Source organism: Myotis nattereri (genome assembly GCF_964212035.1).
Source record: "Myotis nattereri genome assembly, chromosome: 13".
NCBI lineage: Eukaryota > Metazoa > Chordata > Mammalia > Chiroptera > Vespertilionidae > Myotis > Myotis nattereri.
The window spans coordinates 45271796-45290469 of record NC_138088.1 but is presented as its reverse complement, the minus strand read 5'-3'; the positions used below and the strand labels follow the sequence as shown (position 1 = coordinate 45290469).

The window sequence follows — 18674 nt, the reverse complement described above, 5'->3', positions numbered from 1 at the left end:
CCCTCTCCCAGGGCCTGCTCACACTCCCCAGCTGAGAAACCCATTGGGGAGTAGGAGGGGAGTTCGGAGCTTTTCTGATGCTCCTGGAAACAAACAAAACCCGTGGGCGTCACCCCACCTCTCCCCTACCGAGTCCTGCCCCTCCAGTTCCCTCTGCCCTGGAACTCCAGGCCAGCGCCATCCTCAGGGAGCCTTACTCTCAGGAAATGTTTTGGTTCCTTTGGGACCTGCTCAGCTGTGGTGATTTTGTCCAATTTCTTCTCTGCCTGTAACCAGGTTGGCAGAGATAGTCCCACATCTGTGGGCTTGGGGACCACCTGGCCGGCCCACCATACCTGGGCACCCTAGACCCACTGTGGGCAGGATTCATGCTCCAGGCTGTCTCCCACCATGGGGACAGGATTGGCCAAGGTGGCGCGGGCCCTCAGAGATGGTTGCTCAGACCACGCCGACCGGCCAACGTTGATGGTGTTGAGATCGGTCGGTGCTGATGGGTAGGATGAAGGTCACTGGCCTCATGGGATTGAACTTCAGTGTGACCTGACAGGACATAGCTGCCCTGACCCTGTGCATGTCAGTCAGGAGGGCTGAGGTGTCCCTTTCTGTCTGGTTAGGTGGGTCAGGACTGTGTGCCTGGACGTGTGCTGCCCAAAGCCCTGCCCGTAGACGTGCATGTGCTCTCAGCAGTGGAAGCTAGCGCCAACCCCAAATCCAACAACCATGTGTCTGGCGTAGGAAGCCGGCGATCGGTCTGGCAGGCTGATTACCTGGACCACTTGCAGGGAGGTTATCTACAAAGCTGCTGGCTTTTGTTTTCTTTTGTTGTTTGGGGTTTTTTTGCGTTTTCTAAAATGACCAATAAAGCCACTTCGTGCTGCTTTTTCTAGTCAGCTCTTGTCCCCATGGTCTATCCCTTTAGCCAGCGGGAGCTTCAACTGAGAAAACCCTGCTGAAAGGGTTCCACCTTAAGAAGGCTGCCAGACACCCCCTTAAATATGCCATTTCCCAACATTCCAGGCTCTGTGTTGATCCTCATTTCCTGTCTTTCTTCTCCACCCCCATCCCCCTACACCCCCTCCCTCTCCCTCCATCTCCTTTTCCAGTTTGCTTCCCTCTGGAGTCATTCCACGCTCCAGAGCTGGAAAGCAGATGTGAGCCGAGTTGGACCCAGACACACACACAGCCGCTCCTGACTCCCTCGCCTCTCTCCGCCTGGAATCTAATTTTATCCATGTAACAGCGGAGGAACACACAGGATTTGAAACGGGAGCACTCGGGGCAGTGAGCTGGCCTGACCGTCACTCCCGTGACACCCTGCTCCCCACCTCTCCAGTGTTCTCAGCAAAGCACCTGCAGCAGCCGGCAGCTTCCTCTTCCTCTTTTCTCCGAGATGCGGGAGCTCCCGCTTCTGAGCCAGATGCTGCCACCAGCTAGCTGTGTGACCCTCTGCTACTTGCTTTGCTTTTCTGAGCCTTGGTTGCTGCCAAGATTAGGCATCTTGAGTAGTTGCTTCTACCCACCCCTGAAATTCTGTGCTTCTGTCTGTTAGCTCCATGGTTTCCATCCATTTGTTCACTGATGTCTGCCTTCCAGGCCCCAAACAGGGAGCCAGATGAGCAAGCGTGGGTCAGCCCGTCTGCTTGTACCTGTGGCATACACAGGGAAAGCCACCCCTACCCAAGCTTTCCAGCAAAGCTCAAGACATGCTGATAGAAACTTCTTTCACATTCCCTTTTCTCCCACCTAATGAGTGCCCAAGAGCAAGGTCAGATGGAGAGGCAGGGGAGAGGGGCTTGTCAGACATCTGGCATGGAGGAGCCATTCCAAAGAGCCAGATGTGTCCCAGGAAGCAGACAGGGACCTCACAGACCAGACTCGGGGGCATGGGCAACTCCTGGATGAGGAAAGGAGCTCCCAGGGGTTTGGGTAGAAGCTCAACCCCATGGAGGGGCAAAAGGAGGGGAAGCTTGTTTTCAGAAGTCATTGAATCGCCTAAAATGAAGTCAGCCCTGTCATTTGCCTTTTCTCTTGTTTATGGGATTTTGGGTTTTGTTTTCGTTTTGCCATACCAGAGGTTTTACTTTTATCCAGTCATGTGCTTTATCCTCAGCCTCTCCAGATTCAGCAAGTATTCGCAACTTGTGTTTTTATTTTGCGATACAGTGTGAGGGCAGGGTCCCGCTTGTTTTTCTTAACTGGATAATCAGTTGTCCCCAAGTCACTCACTGACTAAGCCATCCTTACCCCACTAATTTGAAATGTTCCTTTTAGCATTGGTCTGTTGGTGGACTTGTTCTGTGAACTTGACTTGTCTGCTATTTCTGCGTGGTACCAATACTTCCCCCACTCAGTCACTCTTCTTTAGAGAGATCTTCCTACTTGGTCTCAATGTGTTCATCCTTTTGGATAATTTTTTGCAGTGACTCTATCCCTGCATTTTTTTAAAAATAATATTTTTTATTGATTTCAGAGAGGAAGGGAGAGAGATAGAAACATCACTGATGAGAGAGAATCATTGATCAGCTGCCTCCTGCATGTCCCCTACTAGGGATCAAGCCCACAATTCGGGCACGTGCCCTTGACCAGAATCAAACCCAGGACCCTTCAATCCACAGGCCGGCGCTCTATCCACTGAGCCAAACCAACTAGTGCTATCCCTGCATTTTGGCCCAAGAGAAAGAAATTGAGCTCCTGGAAAGGGACTTTGTCCAAGAAGCCGTAGACCAGAACTCGGGTTTTCTAAGTCACCGGGGCTACCTCGTCGCCTCTCTGATAATAATACTTCACTTTCCAATAGGACATTTAACTCAAGACACCGTCTCATTTCTTATCTCTACAATTGCCCTCTACTTATCTTATTGCGAGGTAGCAGGCTGTTATGAAATCTACCTTTTGGGCAGCCCACACTTTAAGGAATCTTTTAACCTGAAGGTCCCACATTTGCCTGACTTTGCAGAGTGTGAGCGCTCACACCAAGACGGATCACAGAGAGCAAGGGGATGGGAGAAGTGGTGTTTAAGGTGTCTTTCCCACCTGCCCAGTTCCGGTTCTCCCTGGAGGAGTGGGAATGCCAAGTGTCTGCTGAACACCGTAGAAAAGGCTCTGCTGGGCAAGGCCCGATGGAGCCTGGGCCTGGGAGGGGTGTGAGGTCAGGCCTCAGTGCCCTAATGCCCCGTGTCCCACTCCTCCCCCATAGGTACCTGGGCAAAGAAGGCTGGGCACCAGCCTCCTACCTGAAGAAAGCCAAGGATGACCTGCCAGCTCGGAAAAAGAATCTGGCGGGCCCAGTGGAGATCATTGGGAACATCATGGAGATCAGCAACCTGTTGAACAAGAAGACATCAGGGGACAAAGAGACGCCCCCAGCCGAAGGCGAGGGCCCAGAGGCCCCCATTGCCAAGAAGGAGATCAGCCTGCCCATCCTCTGCAACGCCTCCAACGGCAGCGCCCTGGGGATCCCCGAGAGGACCGTCTCCAAGCTGGCCCAGGGCTCCCCAGCTGTGGCCAGGATTGCCCCTCAGCGGGCCCAGATCAGTAAGAGCCTTGCCGAGCCCCAGGTCCTTGCTGCAAAGCAATGTATAGAGCGGGCATGGGGTGCAAGGAAAGCTAGAGGGGTGTGCAGGACTCCCATGTCATTTTCTTCTTGATATATGGATGACCCCTCACCCCTGACCCCAGCCTCACTCTGCCCACTTGTCTCATGCTAATTACAAGAGTGGACAAGGCAATTCCTCCCCACTGCTCCACTGAAGACAAATTACATGAGTGTAAAAGGTGCTGGCATTCCCGTCCCTACTGGAGAGCCCGGAGTGCGCACTTTGCAGAGAAGTGTAGCCCCCGGCTGTGAAATGAGCCGAAGGTGCAAGGCTGCTTTGCTGATAGAGGAACATCTTTCTGGGCCTTCCCCCCTCCTTCCCGATTGCCTTCCCCCAGTTGCTAGAAACCGAAAAGACATGGACAGGCTGGCTTTACCTCTCTGCACGAGCCTATTTTTAAGGGGCGTTCTTCAGGAATCTCCCTCCTCCGCACGGGAGGAACCGGCTCTCAGGCACCCTCTGAATCTCGCGCATCCCTGGCTCGCAGAGCCTTCGTTTGGGGGTTAAACTGTTCTCTATTATGAGAGACAAGCTTCTGTGTGTGTCCAGCCGGCCTTAAATCTGGAGGAAAGCTGTTTTGATTCTAAACATGGTTAAGTCAGCTCTGTGCCTGCAGTCTTTTAGGCAAGCAGTTGGGAAATCTGAGGGCATCGCCTCTAGCCTGGAATTGAGCCAGCTTCTAGGGATTCAGTAGTGAGCGCCCGAGAGACACGGGTTCGGCTCCCACCTTTGATACTCGATGCACTTGGATAAAGCTATATACCCTTTCTCCTCAAAAACGCCTCCTCCGTGTCTGCACATTTCACAATGTGCACCTCACCTCAGAGGGTCCGTGGACCCCCCTGGCAGCACAGCCAGGGAAGTGAGAGCATGGGTCCATGCAGGAACTTCCCAGAACCAGAGGGTGGTTATGCCCAGGGAAGCAGGTACAGGCCGTGTTGCACAGCGTCTGGCTGGCATTCTTTAAACCATGTGTCTTCTTCCAGGCTCCCCCAACCTAAGGACAAGGCCTCCACCTCGCAGAGAATCCAGCCTGGTATGTGCCACACCTCGTCTGTCTGTTCCCTTCCTGGGGATGTGCTGCCGCAGCCCCAGTCAATTGGCTGTCACACTGCAAAGCCGGCTGGTCCAGAGGTTTCCCAGGGCCTCGCTGGACCTTCAGCTTTGTGGGGCTGGGGGCAGAGAGGGAAGCCTGCAGATTCCAACCTTTTGGGGGACCTAGCTAGACAGTTTATAATCAAAAACGCTCTGCACTCCAAAACTAAATAAATCCATCCCGGCCACTGCACTGGCAGACATAAACATTTAGACTGGCCGGCGAGTGTCCAGCCAGGGCATTGCCAGGGGCTTGAAATGCAGCTGCTGTCCATGTGAGCCTGGACACCTTTCAGCCTTGCCTCCCTTGCTTAGGAATGCCCGATGGAGGTGGTGGATGCCAGAGCCAGGAGGGCGGAGGGCAGACCAGTGAGCATCCTCCAGGAGGAGGGGTCGAAGGCCAGGGCTGGCTTTTATGCTAAAGCTTAAAGATGCTCAGTGCTGCTGGGGTGCCTGGCACCTGTGGGTGGGACTTCCTGGTACCCAGACCATCAGGGACACAGATGTGCACTCAGAGTGCTGGGCTGGGGCCAGCGGTGATGCTGGTGGCAGACCGAGAGCCCTAGAGCAGAGAACTGTTATCAGCGGCAGTGAGATGTGTGGAAAGAATGGGGCTCGAGTCTGCCAAGCATGGATTCATATTCCAGCCTGACACTTAGGAACAGCCACCCCCAGGGCAAGTTGCTTCCCCGCACAAGCTTCAGTTTTCTCATCTGTAAGTACCAGCCATCTCCCAGGGCTGTCGTAAGGGTGAAATGAGACGGTGGGTACTGGGGGCTGATGGTCAGGTTTCCATTTCCTGTGTCAGCTGGGACTGTTGGGGGGACTGCCTGTGACTCCGTGTGGAAACAGATTTCTGAAGTCCCATCTGGGCTAACAGCGAGGGTTACTGTGATCAGTGCCGACTGCCCAGGGTAGGGGGATGGCAGCAGTTCCTGGAGAAGCGGGCCTTCAGTAAACGGGATTATTGAAGATTCGGCCCCTGGAAATGCGACCGCCTTGCCCTGGCCACCAGCCCCAGCGGAGTTTCTGTCTCCCTTTTCCCTGTGTTTTACACAACTAAACAGCGAGTTCTTTCCTGCCGTTTCTCTCAGGCCCAGCTAATTATGTTTGGGCAGACTTGATTTTGGCAAGAAGCGGGTAATTCCTTCCACACTTACCAAACGCAGGGCTGCTGTTTCCAGCTAGGCCCGGCCGAATCCCACTTGGCCAGGGGTCGGGGCCGTGCTGGGGCCTGGGCACATCAGCTCACATGCATGGCTGCAGGGCCAGGCATCAGGGCAGGGAAAGTGGACTGAATCATACCCAGTCCTCCCACCTTCGCTCACTCTGCCCGCAGGCAGCTGAGCTGTAACTGGCTGGGTCAGGACTTGCTGGGCCTTGAAGGATGATGAAGGCAGAGGATAGGGTGTTGTTTCAGGAGGAGTGTTTAGCTTTGGCTTTCATTTATGGAGCTCTTCCTGTGCCCCTGGCTGGACCAGAAGTTAGTATCTTATCTCTGTAATCCTCTTTAAAAAAATATATCTATATCTATCTACCTATCTATCTATATATTGATTTCAGAAAGGAAGGGAGAGGGAGAGAGAGCTAGAAACATCAGTGAGAGAGAATCATTGATCGGCTGCCTCCTGCAGGCCCCACACTGGGGATGAGCCCGAAAGCCAGACATATGCCCTGGCCGGGAATCGAAGTGTGACCTCTCGGTTATAGGTTAATGCTCAGCCACTGAGCCACGCCAGCCAGGCTCTCAGCAGTCCTCTTAATGAGCCTGTTTTGGTTCCATTGTATAGGTCAGGAAACTGAGGCTCAGTGAGGTCAAGGCTAAGGCCGTGCAGCTGGTAAATTGCTGAGCTGGGGTTGGAGCCCACATGTGCCCAGCTGCAAGGCCGAGAGGTCTTTCGAGGTCTTCTTGTTACAACACAGCTACTCCCCCCCCCACACCCCCCCCCCCCCCCAGTCTCCCACACACACATCCTATTCAAAACATGTTTTGTTTTAACCCCTTTGTGTGATACAAAGACATACAAGGAGTAATGGAGAGGCACGAAGTACCTTTTGGCCAGGATAGAGAACAGGTGCAACTAGAACATCTGCTCTGTGGGGGCAAATGGGGGTGTCATCCTTTTGGTTCACTACTGGATGCCCAGTGCCTTAGACCAGAGTCTGACACCCAGTAGACCCACAGGAAACATTTGTAAAGTAGATGAATGAGGCTCACAGGTCACTGGCCGTGGCCAGATTCTAAATGTCCTTCCTTGAATGTTGTGGTTAGATATTGATGTGCCGGTGTCTGAAGACATTCAGGCTCTCCGGAGTGTTCCACGGCCCACCGGTGGAGGGTCCAGAGTGTAATCAGTGCCTGCCTGACGTGTGGCAGCATCGTGATGACCAACCAAGGTCTTCTCACCCAGTCCCACGCCCCCTCGCACTCGCACCCCACGCGTGGAGATGGCTGTGTCCCAGCTCTGCCCCTACAGCCGGATGTCACCCCTGCGGCTCCTCTTTTAGACTTAAGAACAGTGGTTGTCCTCTCCAACAGGGCAGTGTCCGCAGACTTTGTCACAATGATTTCTCCATTTTTTTAAATTTTCTTTTTTTTTTTTTTTGGTGCCCATGACCGGAATCAAACCTGGGACCCTTGAGTCCCCAGGCCAATGCTCTATCCACTGAGCCAAACCAGTCAGGGCCATTTTTTTAATTTTCGTTTGGGGAACTAGCTGTTGAGGCTTCAGATGACTGGACCTCCAGAGATGGAAGGGTGGACATCACTGTTACGAAAGGATCATTCTGAAGGCTCAGACAAGTCCCGAGTGAGCCCTAGGTGTTCTCAGAAATCCTAGTGAGGAGAACGACAGATACTCGGGTCAGCTGCTGTCCACTCCTGTGAATGCCTCGCTCACTGCCATTGCGGTCTGAGCAGGTGGGTTTTGCTCACTGAGTCCTTCTCTACCTCAGGGGTTCCAGCTGCCGAAGCCACCAGAGCCCCCTTCTGTTGAGGTGGAGTACTACACCATTGCCGAATTCCAGTCCTGCATTTCTGACGGGATCAGCTTTCGGGGTGGACAGAAGGCGGAGGTGAGCCTTGGGCCCTGAGGCTGAGGGTTTTCACTCAGGTCAGAGGCCTGCCGCGTTGCCCTTCTCTCTCTTCCTGGCAAGCAGGGACGGTGCGGAAACAAGGTCCATCAAGCTAGTAAGTGCCACAGTCAGGACTAGAACCCAGGACTCGTGTCTCCGCCCAGCGCAGTGAAATGACCACAGGCAATGGGACAGCTGGGCTGTGCTCTGTAGGGAGGCTCTGGCCTCAGGCCATATCCCAGTTCAACTCACCTGCATCTTCCCATTCTCTTCCGACCTGAGGAACCCTTTCCAGGGTCACCCAGGGAAGACCTAGCAATATCGGAGGTGGGAGGAGGATGGGAGTGGTGGAATGGTAGTTCTTTTTATACATATGGGTCCTTGGCGATTTGGTTTTGTTGGGACTGGGTACAGTGCCTCTTCTAAGTGCAGTAACTTAGGGGAAGAAGGAACAGGGGTCTGAGAGGGGGCCAGCCCGACCAGCGTGTTGAGAGGCTCGGAGGGCCAGGGGAGAGCGACCTGAACAGCAGGATCCCCCCCCAGCTAGGAGATGATAGAGATCTGGGTTTGAATTCCGACCCATCACTCACTACATTGGGCCCTGGACCACTTTCTCGGTGGCTCAGGTGGCTCACCTGTAAATGGAGATCATGTCTCCTAGAGCCACAGTATGAATGAAGCTCCTAGCTAGCTCATCACAGGGTCCCAGTGATCCTCCCAACTCACTGGCCTGCCCGCCCCTTCCCCCTAGGTCATCGACAAAAACTCGGGCGGCTGGTGGTACGTGCAGATCGGCGAGAAGGAGGGCTGGGCCCCCGCGTCCTACATCGATAAGCGCAAGAAGCCCAACCTGAGCCGCCGCACGAGCACCCTGACCCGGCCCAAGGTCCCCCCGCCGGCGCCCCCCAGCAAGCCCAAGGAGGCTGAGGAGGGTCCGGCAGGCACCGCCGAGAGCCAGGACTCGCCGCTGAAGCTCAAGTACGAAGAGCCCGAGTATGACATCCCTGCCTTTGGCTTCGACTCCGAGCCAGAGCTGAGTGAGGAGCCCACGGAGGACAGAGGCTCGGGGGACAAGCGGCTGGCCCAGCCCCCCAGGCCCTCGCCGGCCTCCTCCCTGCAGCGGGCCCGCTTCAGGGTGGGCGGGTCCTCAGAGGACGTGGCCCTGGAAGAGGAGACCATCTATGAGAACGAGGGCTTCCGGCCCTGTGCAGAGGACACCCTGTCAGCTAGACGGTCCTCCCGGGACAGTGACTCCCCCGGAGGCTCCCCACTGTCCCTTGCCAGGAAAAACTCCCCCAAATCAGACTCCCCCAAATCGTCCTCGCTCCTAAAGCTCAAGGCAGAGAAAAACGCCCAGGCGGAATTGGGGAAGAACCACTCCTCGGCCTCCTTTTCCTCGTCCATCACCATCAACACCACCTGCTCCTCCTCCTCCTCCTCCTCCTCTTCCTCCCTGTCCAAGCCCAGCAGCGACCTGAAGCCCCGTTCTGCCTCGGACGCAGGCATCCGCGGCGCCCCCAAGGTCGGAGCGAAGAAGGACGCTGACCTGAAGGCCGGGCTGACCTCCTGTGCTCGGGCCAAGCCATCTGTCCGGCCCAAGCCGTTCCTGAGCAGAGCGGAGTCCCAGAGCCAAGAGAAGATGGACATCAGCACCTTACGGCGCCAGCTGAGGCCCACAGGCCAGCTCCGGGGAGGCCTCAAGGGCTCCAAGAGCGAGGACTCAGAGCTGCCCCCCCAGACAGCCTCCGAGGGTCCCAACGAGGGGTCCAGGAGAGGCTCGGCTGACCTCATCACCCTCCCGGCTGCCACGCCCCCGTGTCCCACCAAGAAGGGGCGGGAAGGGCAGGCCACCTCCTACGTGACGTGTAGTGCCTACCAGAAGGTCCAGGACTCGGAGATCAGTTTCCCCGCCGGCGTGGAGGTGCAGGTGCTCGAGAAGTTGGAAAGCGGCTGGTGGTATGTGAGGTTTGGGGAGCTGGAGGGCTGGGCCCCTTCCCACTACTTGGTGCTGGGTGAGAATGAGCCACCTGACCCCTCTGGCAAAGAGCCGGACGCCGTTACCGCCAAGAGCAAGCAGAAGGAGGGCAAGTCGGACAGCCTGGAGAAGATCGAGAAGCGGGTCCAAGCGCTGAACACCGTCAACCAGAGCAAGAGGGCCACGCCGCCCATCCCTTCCAAGCCTCCCGGGGGCTTCAGCAAGACCTCGGGTGCTGGGGTGGTGAAGATGAGGAATGGGGTTCGGCAGGTGGCGGTGAGGCCCCAGTCGGTGTTCGTGTCCCCACCACCCAAGGACAACAACCTGTCCTGCGCCCTCCGGAGGAACGAGTCGCTCACAGCCACCGACGGCCTCCGAGGCGTCCGCCGGAACTCCTCCTTCAGCACCGCCCGCTCCGCGGCTGCAGAGGCCAAGGGCCGCCTGGCCGAGCGGGCCGCCAGCCAGGGCTCAGACAGCCCTCTGCTGCCCACCCAGCGCAACGGTATCCCCGTGTCCCCCGTGCGCCCCAAGCCTATCGAGAAGTCCCAGTTCATCCACAACAACCTCAAAGATGTGTATGTGTCGATCGCAGACTACGAGGGGGACGAGGAGACGGCGGGCTTCCAGGAGGGTGTGTCCATGGAGGTCCTGGAGAGGAACCCCAATGGCTGGTGGTACTGCCAGATCCTAGACGGGGTGAAGCCCTTCAAAGGCTGGGTGCCCTCCAACTACCTGGAGAAAAAGAACTAACGGGGCACGGGTCCTTCAGCCTGAGTGTGGATGAGTGGTGAGATGAAGACAATAGGGAGGGGGGAGGGGGAGGGGGTGGGGTGGGGGGAGGACAACATTAAACCCTGCAGAAGGTGTGACCTCAAGGACACTCCCCTCCAGGCTGTCCCTGGCTGGAAGGGAGGTTCTGGTGGGGGCCACCTTGAGCAGGAGGCCTGAGACCAGATGTGAGACAGCTGAGCCCCATGTGTGCCCCTTGTGACTTCACTGATGGGCTCAGCACCATCTGGGACAGGCCAATGGGAAGCCTTGGCTGCAAATCTGGAAAGGATGTGGTCCTAGAGGCCTCCGTGCCCTGCCCCAGCCTAGCCTGGTTCCAGTTGCTGGCAGCTTGTCGCCAGGGGCGGCCCGGGTGTCATCCTCACCCTAACGGCGAATTGTGCTGGTCTCCCAGGGACTGCCGCCGCCCAGCACAGGTGGTATGGTAGAAGACACCTCTGGCTTTGGGGCTTGGAGGTATCTCCTGTGAGCTCAGCCTGTCCCTGGCCAGGCCACTGTCCATGTCTGTTAGTTGCAGAAAAAGCAGTTCCCCGGGTGCCAGCAAGGATCACCTTCCTTCGCTGTCACTGACCTTGAGAAGAGCGCCCCGGCGCCCGTGGAGACCCACCAGCCCGATTTACGGAGGATGGGCAGCGCCGGGGTCTCTGTCTGCACAGACTTTATTTTGGATATTTCTGGGTGGGCAGTTTCTTTGCATGTTTTGGGAGAGGTTTATTGATTTGGGGCTTCTCGGTTGGGCCCTGGGTTTTGGTCTTATTTTAGGGGTTGTTTGGGGGCCTCAGGACGGTCAGCCTCACAGGGGACGGGAGGGGGGTGGGTGGGCTTTTCTGTTAGACTCTTGTGGGAGGTGGGTTGTTGTTTGTGTTTCACATGTTCCCCTCCACAAGCTGGAGTCGTTTCGTTTGGTTTCCACTGTGTGGACAGTGCCTGAGGGGTTGGGGGCGGAGAAGCACCCCCACTCCCAGACCGCGAGGCACCCACTTTCTGGTGCGAGCCCAGCCCAGGAGGGAGGAGGGTCTCGTTCAGGAGCGAAGGCGGCTCTCCGGCTGCTGGGTGACCGCCATTCTGTGTACAGTCTCCCACCTGGCAGGACCGAAAGCCTGAGGGGACCCCCCAACTGGGCCCCCGGGCCAGACTGGAGCAAACACCACCAGCCTGCCGGCGATGCCACAGGGACCAAGGAGGTGGAGGACCCCAGACCAGGAGCTGACCTGGTCGTTCCGAGGGGCAGTGCCCCCGAGAAGAGAGAAGCGAGAGAATAAAGTCCCTGTCGACTTCGGGTCGTTCGATCATTGACATTTCGGAGGGGACCCTCCAGAAGCCAGCGGCTTCCCGAGGACTCACCCTTTGCTGGGAGTGGATTTCCACACGTGCCTTTGACTTCGGACAGGTCAGGCGTCACAGCCGCCGATTCAGCTGCCAGAATCCTGGACAAGGGTTGGTGTTCTCTCTCTCCACCTGCTTCCCACCCAGGATGGAGATGTTGCCTGAAGGTGAGCATGGGACCCAGGTCTTGTGCCTTCCGTGCCCCATGCGCCCCCTCCTGACCGTCCTCCCTCCCGTACACTGAAGCCTGGCAGCTCTAGCAAACTGCTCCTGTTCTCTGTTAAAGGGCCGTGGTGAGATTTTGTTTCCTTTTGTTTTGTTTGTGAGTTTGTTTAAAATGGAAATTAGTTATTTTCTTCTGCTGGACAGTATTAAATAGAGCAGGATGTTGAGTTAATCTGCTAGATTGCAGTACTAATGGTAGTGGTTTAGTGTTTTCATATTAATATTATTTGGACTTATTTGAACAATAATGATAAAGAAGTGGTTCATTATTTTTTAATTAATGCACTTTAATAAGGTGGAATGGAAAGAAACCCAGAGAGCAAAGTGCATTACTTAAAGATGCAGTATATACTTTTCTCATTTTTAAGCAGCACATATTTATTGAAAGAAAAAAAGTAATTTATGATTATTTAAAATAAAATTTAAAAGTAGAGTGACTGTCGGGTTAAAGGACCTTCCACGTAGCTATCTTCCAGGGGGAGGGCCCCAGCGGCCTCACTCCTCAGATGTCTGCACTGAGCCAGTTCAATCACAACGTGACAGCCAGGCCAGGAAGGCGTGCAGGACGCATCTGCCAAGCACAGAGCATCTCAGTTGGACTGGAACACAGTGCTCCCCGGAGCCTGCCTTCCCCTGCCCTTCCTCACGGTCTGGACTGCCCCGTGGGGCTCTCTACCACCGCCAGGGCCCGCATTCCCCTGCCCCTCCAGGGCCCTCTATCCTTGGTCCCCAGTGCTCTAAGTGATGGTCATTAAAAGTGACCTCAAAGGTCACTCCATCCCATCCCCTCCCGTTATCGCAGCCCAAGGACAGGAAATGACTCCCAAAATCACACGGCTAAGTTTACTGGCAGACCTCCCCACGGCATCCATCCTGGCACTCCTACCCACCCCCCTTCGAGCTTATTGTGTGGTCATCATGTTTACATTGGGACATCCAGCCCCGAGGATGGCTGGGAGTTGCTCAGGCATCCAGGGAAAGTGGGGAGTGCTGCCACCTGGTGACAGCATGGAGATGTGGGCAGTGAACAGGTATTGCCATGTCCCATCTTTGCCCCTTGCCCCTCACCACCACCCCCTTAATTCACAGCACAGCACAAGCCCTGCAAACCGAAAGAGAGTATTAATACTTGAAGCAAAAAAGGGTGCATGCCAGTCCCTCTCAGACATGGCTAGGCGATGCCAGGCCTTGTGCCCCTGGACCCCTAGCCCTACCCAGGGCAAGAGGGCCCTTCCCTAGAGCTACTGAGCTGCTTTGTGATGTTGGAGGTACTGCTGGCGGCAGGTGGAGGAGGGAGGGGCCTGGGGCTCTGACCCATCTGGAGGAAAACCAGATCGGCCTAAAAAAAAGGAAAAAGAAAAATGAAATCTCAGCAGTGTCCAAACCTAGTTTTCCATTAGTTACGATTGAAAATGTGAACTGACATTGTGTGGCTGTATACTGCAACTTTAACCATAATGAGCCCTTCTGAGGTCATTATTGAGGTTTATATAATGCCTGAAGATGCATCATTGCTTTTTCTTTGTTGAAAGACTTTTTCTTTTATTACAAGGGGGAAAAAATGTCTTCATCTCTCTCCCACTTTTTATAACAGCGGGCCTGGCTGGGCTTCCTGGCCCTGCCATTGCTGTTTCCACTAGGCCAAGGGACCACAGGGGCAGCAAGAGGGAGCAGGAAGGGGTGACCCTGAACAACAGGTGTGCCATCTGCTCCTACCTGTGGCCGGGCCCTGCCTTGCCAGCCCTCGGCCCCATCCACCCCGAGCCTGGCCCCAACAGCTTCTCTTTGTTCCCCCCTCTCTTCTCCATCTTGACGAAGGCATTATATAGAATCATTTTAATCACTTTCAGATGTTAGAGCAGCATATTTTACTGGCATTTATCCATCGCTTTCCTCAGCAAGGCATGTTACTACTCTTATCATCTAAGGAAAAAAAAGACAAGGGAATTTCGGCCAAGCATTATTTTCATATTACTAGTATTTGCAGAGTAGATGTAGAACTATTTAAGTTTAGACCTTGGTTTGGTATTTTTTTTTTTTAAGGGAAAAAAGATAAGGTAACCCCTACTTTTCCTGTTTTTGTATTTAACTAATATATTATTTCTTTAAGGTTACTCACTTCCCCTATTCCCTCCAAATACTTTGCATTCTCATTCGAAAATGAAAACAATCTGAGAGACAGGAAACGTGCAATATTATCAAGAGGGATGCCAGGGCTTGTTGGGATGGTGGCGGGAGACCCGGTGGCCCAGTCTGTCGATAGAGGGAGGCGGGGCTGCTGGGAGGCGTGGGAGCTGCGGAGCAGACAGGTGGTCCAGGTTATTGATCTTTTCCCCTCCTTGCCTGCCCCCATCCCCTGGCAGGGTGTCAGGGGTCCCCACCAGAGGGCAGCCCTTTTTCTAGTGGGTGTCATCCACCCAGAAGAAAGGGATTCAGGGAAGTAGCATGGGGCTCTTGACCTCCCGGGGCCCCCGCCCTCAGAGCAGAGCAAGGACATCCAGGAACTGTTCCTTGTTTTCATTTCCGTTGTTTCCAGCCAGCTGCTCAGAAAGACCTGTCCTAAAAGTCACTCACCAGCCCTCGCTCACCCCAGTCTCCTGATGTTTGGGCCATGATCCTTTTGATGTATGTATGTTTGAGTCTTTCTAGAACTATGTAACCTCAGTTCAGTTTATGGGCAGGAACCCTAGATGTAACCAAATCCTTTTTGGGGGAGGTGGGTGCCTTCAGCCCTGCCATATCCCAGTGAGACACCAATTTCCACAAGCCTGCAGCTGGGCCTGGTGCTAACCTGGGCCACCCATTCATCTCAGTGACTGCAGCTGAGGAGTGAGCCCTGCCTCTGCTCAACACCCCAACAGTCAGTGCCCAGAGGGTCTCGGAGAAGCAGCTGAGGGGCCTACCCAGGTCTCTGCGGACAGAACTGCCCACAACAGGTACCAAGGCGGCCTCCTCCTAAGTTGGCACAGGCAGAGGAAGCAGCAGGGTGGGAAGTCTCTGGGTTCAAGCCCTTGGAGCTCGGCTCCTCGGCTCCAGGGACGGCCTTGCTGGCGTGTCCCCTCCACCTCCAGTACTGTATGCTTGCTGCTCCCACCCGTTTGGTGCATTCCTGTACAAATACGGATCTATGTGCCAAGTGGGACTGTGCCCCCCTGTGTGGGTCTCTCCCCTTGGAGCATCTACATCTATGTCCAACCTTTGAAAATCTTGACGCAGAGCTCTCTGGAAAAGAGAACCATCCACATAACTAAAGAATTAAGATTCCCTCACTTTTTTGAGGGCTGTGTGTTGAGAAAGTGTGTGTGTGCGTAAGTGTGCCTGTGTGCGTGCATGTGTGTAACTTCCCACTGTTACGAAGTAGGATGGGGTTAGAGAAAACCAGCGGGCACGCTGTCTCCACTGTACAGTCCTTGGCATTGGGCAGGCCCCACGGGACTCACAGCTTCGGGCAAGTGTGTGTTATTCACACACGTAATTCTGGCTGGAGAGTGCAATGTGTCTTTTTATTTTTTTTTGTAATTATTTTATTAAGTATTTAGTTGGAAACTTCACACTGGCATTAACAGATCTAGCAGAAGCAGCCTAGGCCATCGTCCCAGGCTCCCAAATAAAGTTGTGGAAAAGAGATGCCGCTGAGCGTGCTACGCGGCAGGCCGACTCCCACCCGTTGCCATGCATGTCATCACCGTGGGATGATGGCCCTCAGCTCTCGTTTCTGGGGATGATCAGGGCGAGAACTTGCTCACGGTGCTCAGCAGACCTGCACGTGCATGTACATCAGTACCTGCCTAGACCTCGGGTCCTGTCACTTGATGGGACTAGTGTGAAGGGTTCCCCCTTGACCTGAGATTTTTGCCAAAATCATGATCCCTGTTTGGGGCAGCCTCTGTGGTTCTCATGCTCTGTGACCAGAGAAAGATGGGGTCAGTGACCTATTGCCTTATTTCAGGAAAAGCAGCCCCACTGATTTAAGCTTCCCTCCTGTTCTGTCCTGTGCACCTGGGCTCTCAGACAAGAAGTTGGGCACATTGGTGCTTATAGCCTGGGCAGGCCTGGTCCCAAGCTGCCTTTAAGGTTGAGATTGCCATGCATCTTCCTGCCCAATTCCTGCCTTTCTAATCCTGAGTTTGCACTTGACCTTGACAATCACCCACCCCAGTCCTAGAACTTAGTGGCCTTAGAGAGTGGGTCCCTGCGCTAAAGGTCCCTCCTTTGCATCCCCAAGTTTCATCCTGGCTAATGGGGCTGGACTTCAGGAGGCAAGAGAGAGAGGAAAGAATTGTTTTAAAGCAAAAGGATGGATCGAGCATGTTGGAGATGAGCAAGAGGCATGTCGGCAAGATGAGTATGTGCACGTGTGGCTTGTTTGGGTGTCTGGGACTGACCGTCCCTTCTCTGGGAAGGTGGCTTCCAGAAGAGGGTGTCTAGGCAGAAAGGGAAAAGTGTGAGAAGGCTGAGAGAGGGTTTGGCGTCTTGTCTTTATTAAAAAGAAGGAAGAAGTTGATTCTAAGTGTTTCAGGAAGAAGAGAGCAGGTAAGGAGGGAATTTAGTGATTCAACACACAAGGGTCCAGCCAGATCAGGTTGAAATAAGGCTGGAGGAGAAGCAGCTGGCCAGAGGAAACGCTACTTGCTGTGCCACAAGCTGGGTCCCTAGCAAGTTCTTAAATGAACGGTCACTGATTTACTCAGTGGAGAGAGTAAGTCACCAGCAACTACTTGTATTTTTGAGTTTGGAGGCCCTGGATCCAGAATATTCATCCATCTCCCCAGTTCCCAGCTGGTTTTGCCCACCTCTTTTTGTCTAATACACAGCTAACCTCTCAAATTGTTTAAATCAAAGACTGGAGACCAAAAGGGTCATGTCGTTAGAGACCCGCCACCCCCAAATTGGAACCTCAGGGTCCAGATACCATCAAGCTCATCTGGGAGGAAGGCAGCCTTGTTTGTTGTTCTCAAGTGTCTCTGATGATACCTGTGGTTATTCAGTTGGTTGAGCCTGAAGACGGGGGGGGGGGGGGGGGTCCGTTGTACAGTGCATACTCATCCATGGACATGCCCTTTCGTGTTTAGTGGCCTATGACCAAGACACACTGCTCTTGAGTGTTTATTTCAGAGGAAGAAGGGTAAACAGCCACCATTCTTGAATCTGCATCTTGTTCTCTGCAACAGGTTTTCTTTAAATGCAGGACACAGGATGGGAAAGGGTTTCGCTGCTAGTTACTGAGAGGTTCGCAGGAAGGTGACCGAGTGATGCATACGTGAGTGGCAGGTCCCGGAAGTGTGGGTTTGTGGACCGCAGGGTTGCATGTGAACTGGATGCCTCGGCTCCAGAACTTTGGGGGATGTCTCGTGGTGTCCACTTAACCCCCCTCCCTCCCAGATCCTAGTGGGCTCGATGGGGGTCACGTTGTTTCCTCTTCCGCCCTCAGCAGAGAAACTGAAGGAAAGGACGTTAAATTGAATGCAGTCAATTTGAGCACTAAAAAATTTCCAGGATCAATGGTGGTGCTAAACTATCTCCATGTTTCTATTATTTTTAATAGTGGGTTTTTTTATTATTATTGTTCTCATCACAAAAATGCAGTGTCCTTGGGGAAGGGATCCAGCCTCTTGGCCTGTACCTTTCCAGGTGTCCTTTATCATTTTGACGGGACTCTTTGGTCTGCAGAAATACTATGACTTGGCATGCTTCTAGACTGTAAGATTTGGGTTGTTTTGTTTTGTATTTTGTTTATGTTTACATGCATCTTCTTGTATTTCCCTGAAAATTAAATAAAGTTTTTGACCTTTTTAACTCAACAGAATCACCTCTTCATTCTCCTTAATGCCAGAAAACCCGTCCAGCTGAATGGCAAAAGCATCCCCAATGCAGAATGAACTACAGGATCCATGTTCTCTGGGGACAGAGGGGTGGGGGAGGAGAAGCCTCCAACTCCAACCCTCCCAACTTCTGCTGAACTCTAATAAACAGGGCCGGGCCATCCTGATGTAGGAAGCAGCCCATGGCTGTTCAAGGCCAGGCAGAGGCTGGGCAGAGGGTCCTCACTGTCTCTAGATCCCATCTGCCACCCCCAGCCTCTGCAGACAGCCAGGCGTGCTCATCTAGAAAGTTTCTCTGAAGGTCTCAGGCCAGAGGCCTGTCTTTCCTGCCCAGCTGTGCCACCCATTTGGTGTAGGCCTCAGCACCCACCCACCGGAGCTCGGCTGGGGCGCAGGGGCGAGGGATGGGAGGCACAGCTGTTCCTGAGGAACTCAGCACTCTGCTGACCTGAGGACCTGTCATCCTTCCATTAGCTCCTAGGTGGCGCCACCACCACACAAGGGGTGCAGGCCAGGTATGGGTTCAGCTCAGCCAACAGAAAGCTGAGCAGGCCTCATGGACTCCTGCTGCTGCCCCAACAAACACTGCTGCTCAACAGCCCAGAGACCTGAGGCTACCAAAGGGCATGGCTTCTCCCTTTCAACTTACAAGGCTCACCTGGCATTCTGGCCCCCACACTGCATGCACACCCCTCCCCCCCCCCCACACACACACACACACTGGCCCTCCCTCCCCAGCCCTCCACGCACGCTGCACAACACAGCCCTGAG

The 18674-nt window shown here is 54.4% G+C and overlaps 1 protein-coding gene across 1 annotated transcript; it reads left to right on the top strand.

Moving 5' to 3' along the window:
* Nucleotides 1-834: 834 nt before the first annotated feature.
* SH3PXD2A (SH3 and PX domains 2A) lies at nt 835-12465 on the top strand. Its single transcript, XM_081104509.1, has 5 exons — nt 835-3534; nt 4583-4632; nt 7647-7766; nt 8518-10528; nt 11606-12465. The coding sequence occupies exons 1-4, from the start codon at nt 3000-3002 to the stop codon at nt 10489-10491; spliced, it is 2679 nt and encodes an 892-aa protein (XP_080960635.1). The 5' UTR covers nt 835-2999; the 3' UTR covers nt 10492-10528; nt 11606-12465.
* Nucleotides 12466-18674: the final 6209 nt, after the last annotated feature.

Excerpts from the sequence above, each read along its gene's own strand:
- SH3PXD2A (XM_081104509.1), top strand. The coding sequence starts at position 3,000 with ATGGGAGAAGTGGTGTTTAAGGTGTCTTTCCCACCTGCCCAGTTCCGG. Across the intron at positions 3,535-4,582 it reads CCCTCAGCGGGCCCAGATCA|GCTCCCCCAACCTAAGGACA; the intron begins GTAAGAGCCTTG and ends GTCTTCTTCCAG. Across the intron at positions 7,767-8,517 it reads GGGGTGGACAGAAGGCGGAG|GTCATCGACAAAAACTCGGG; the intron begins GTGAGCCTTGGG and ends CCTTCCCCCTAG.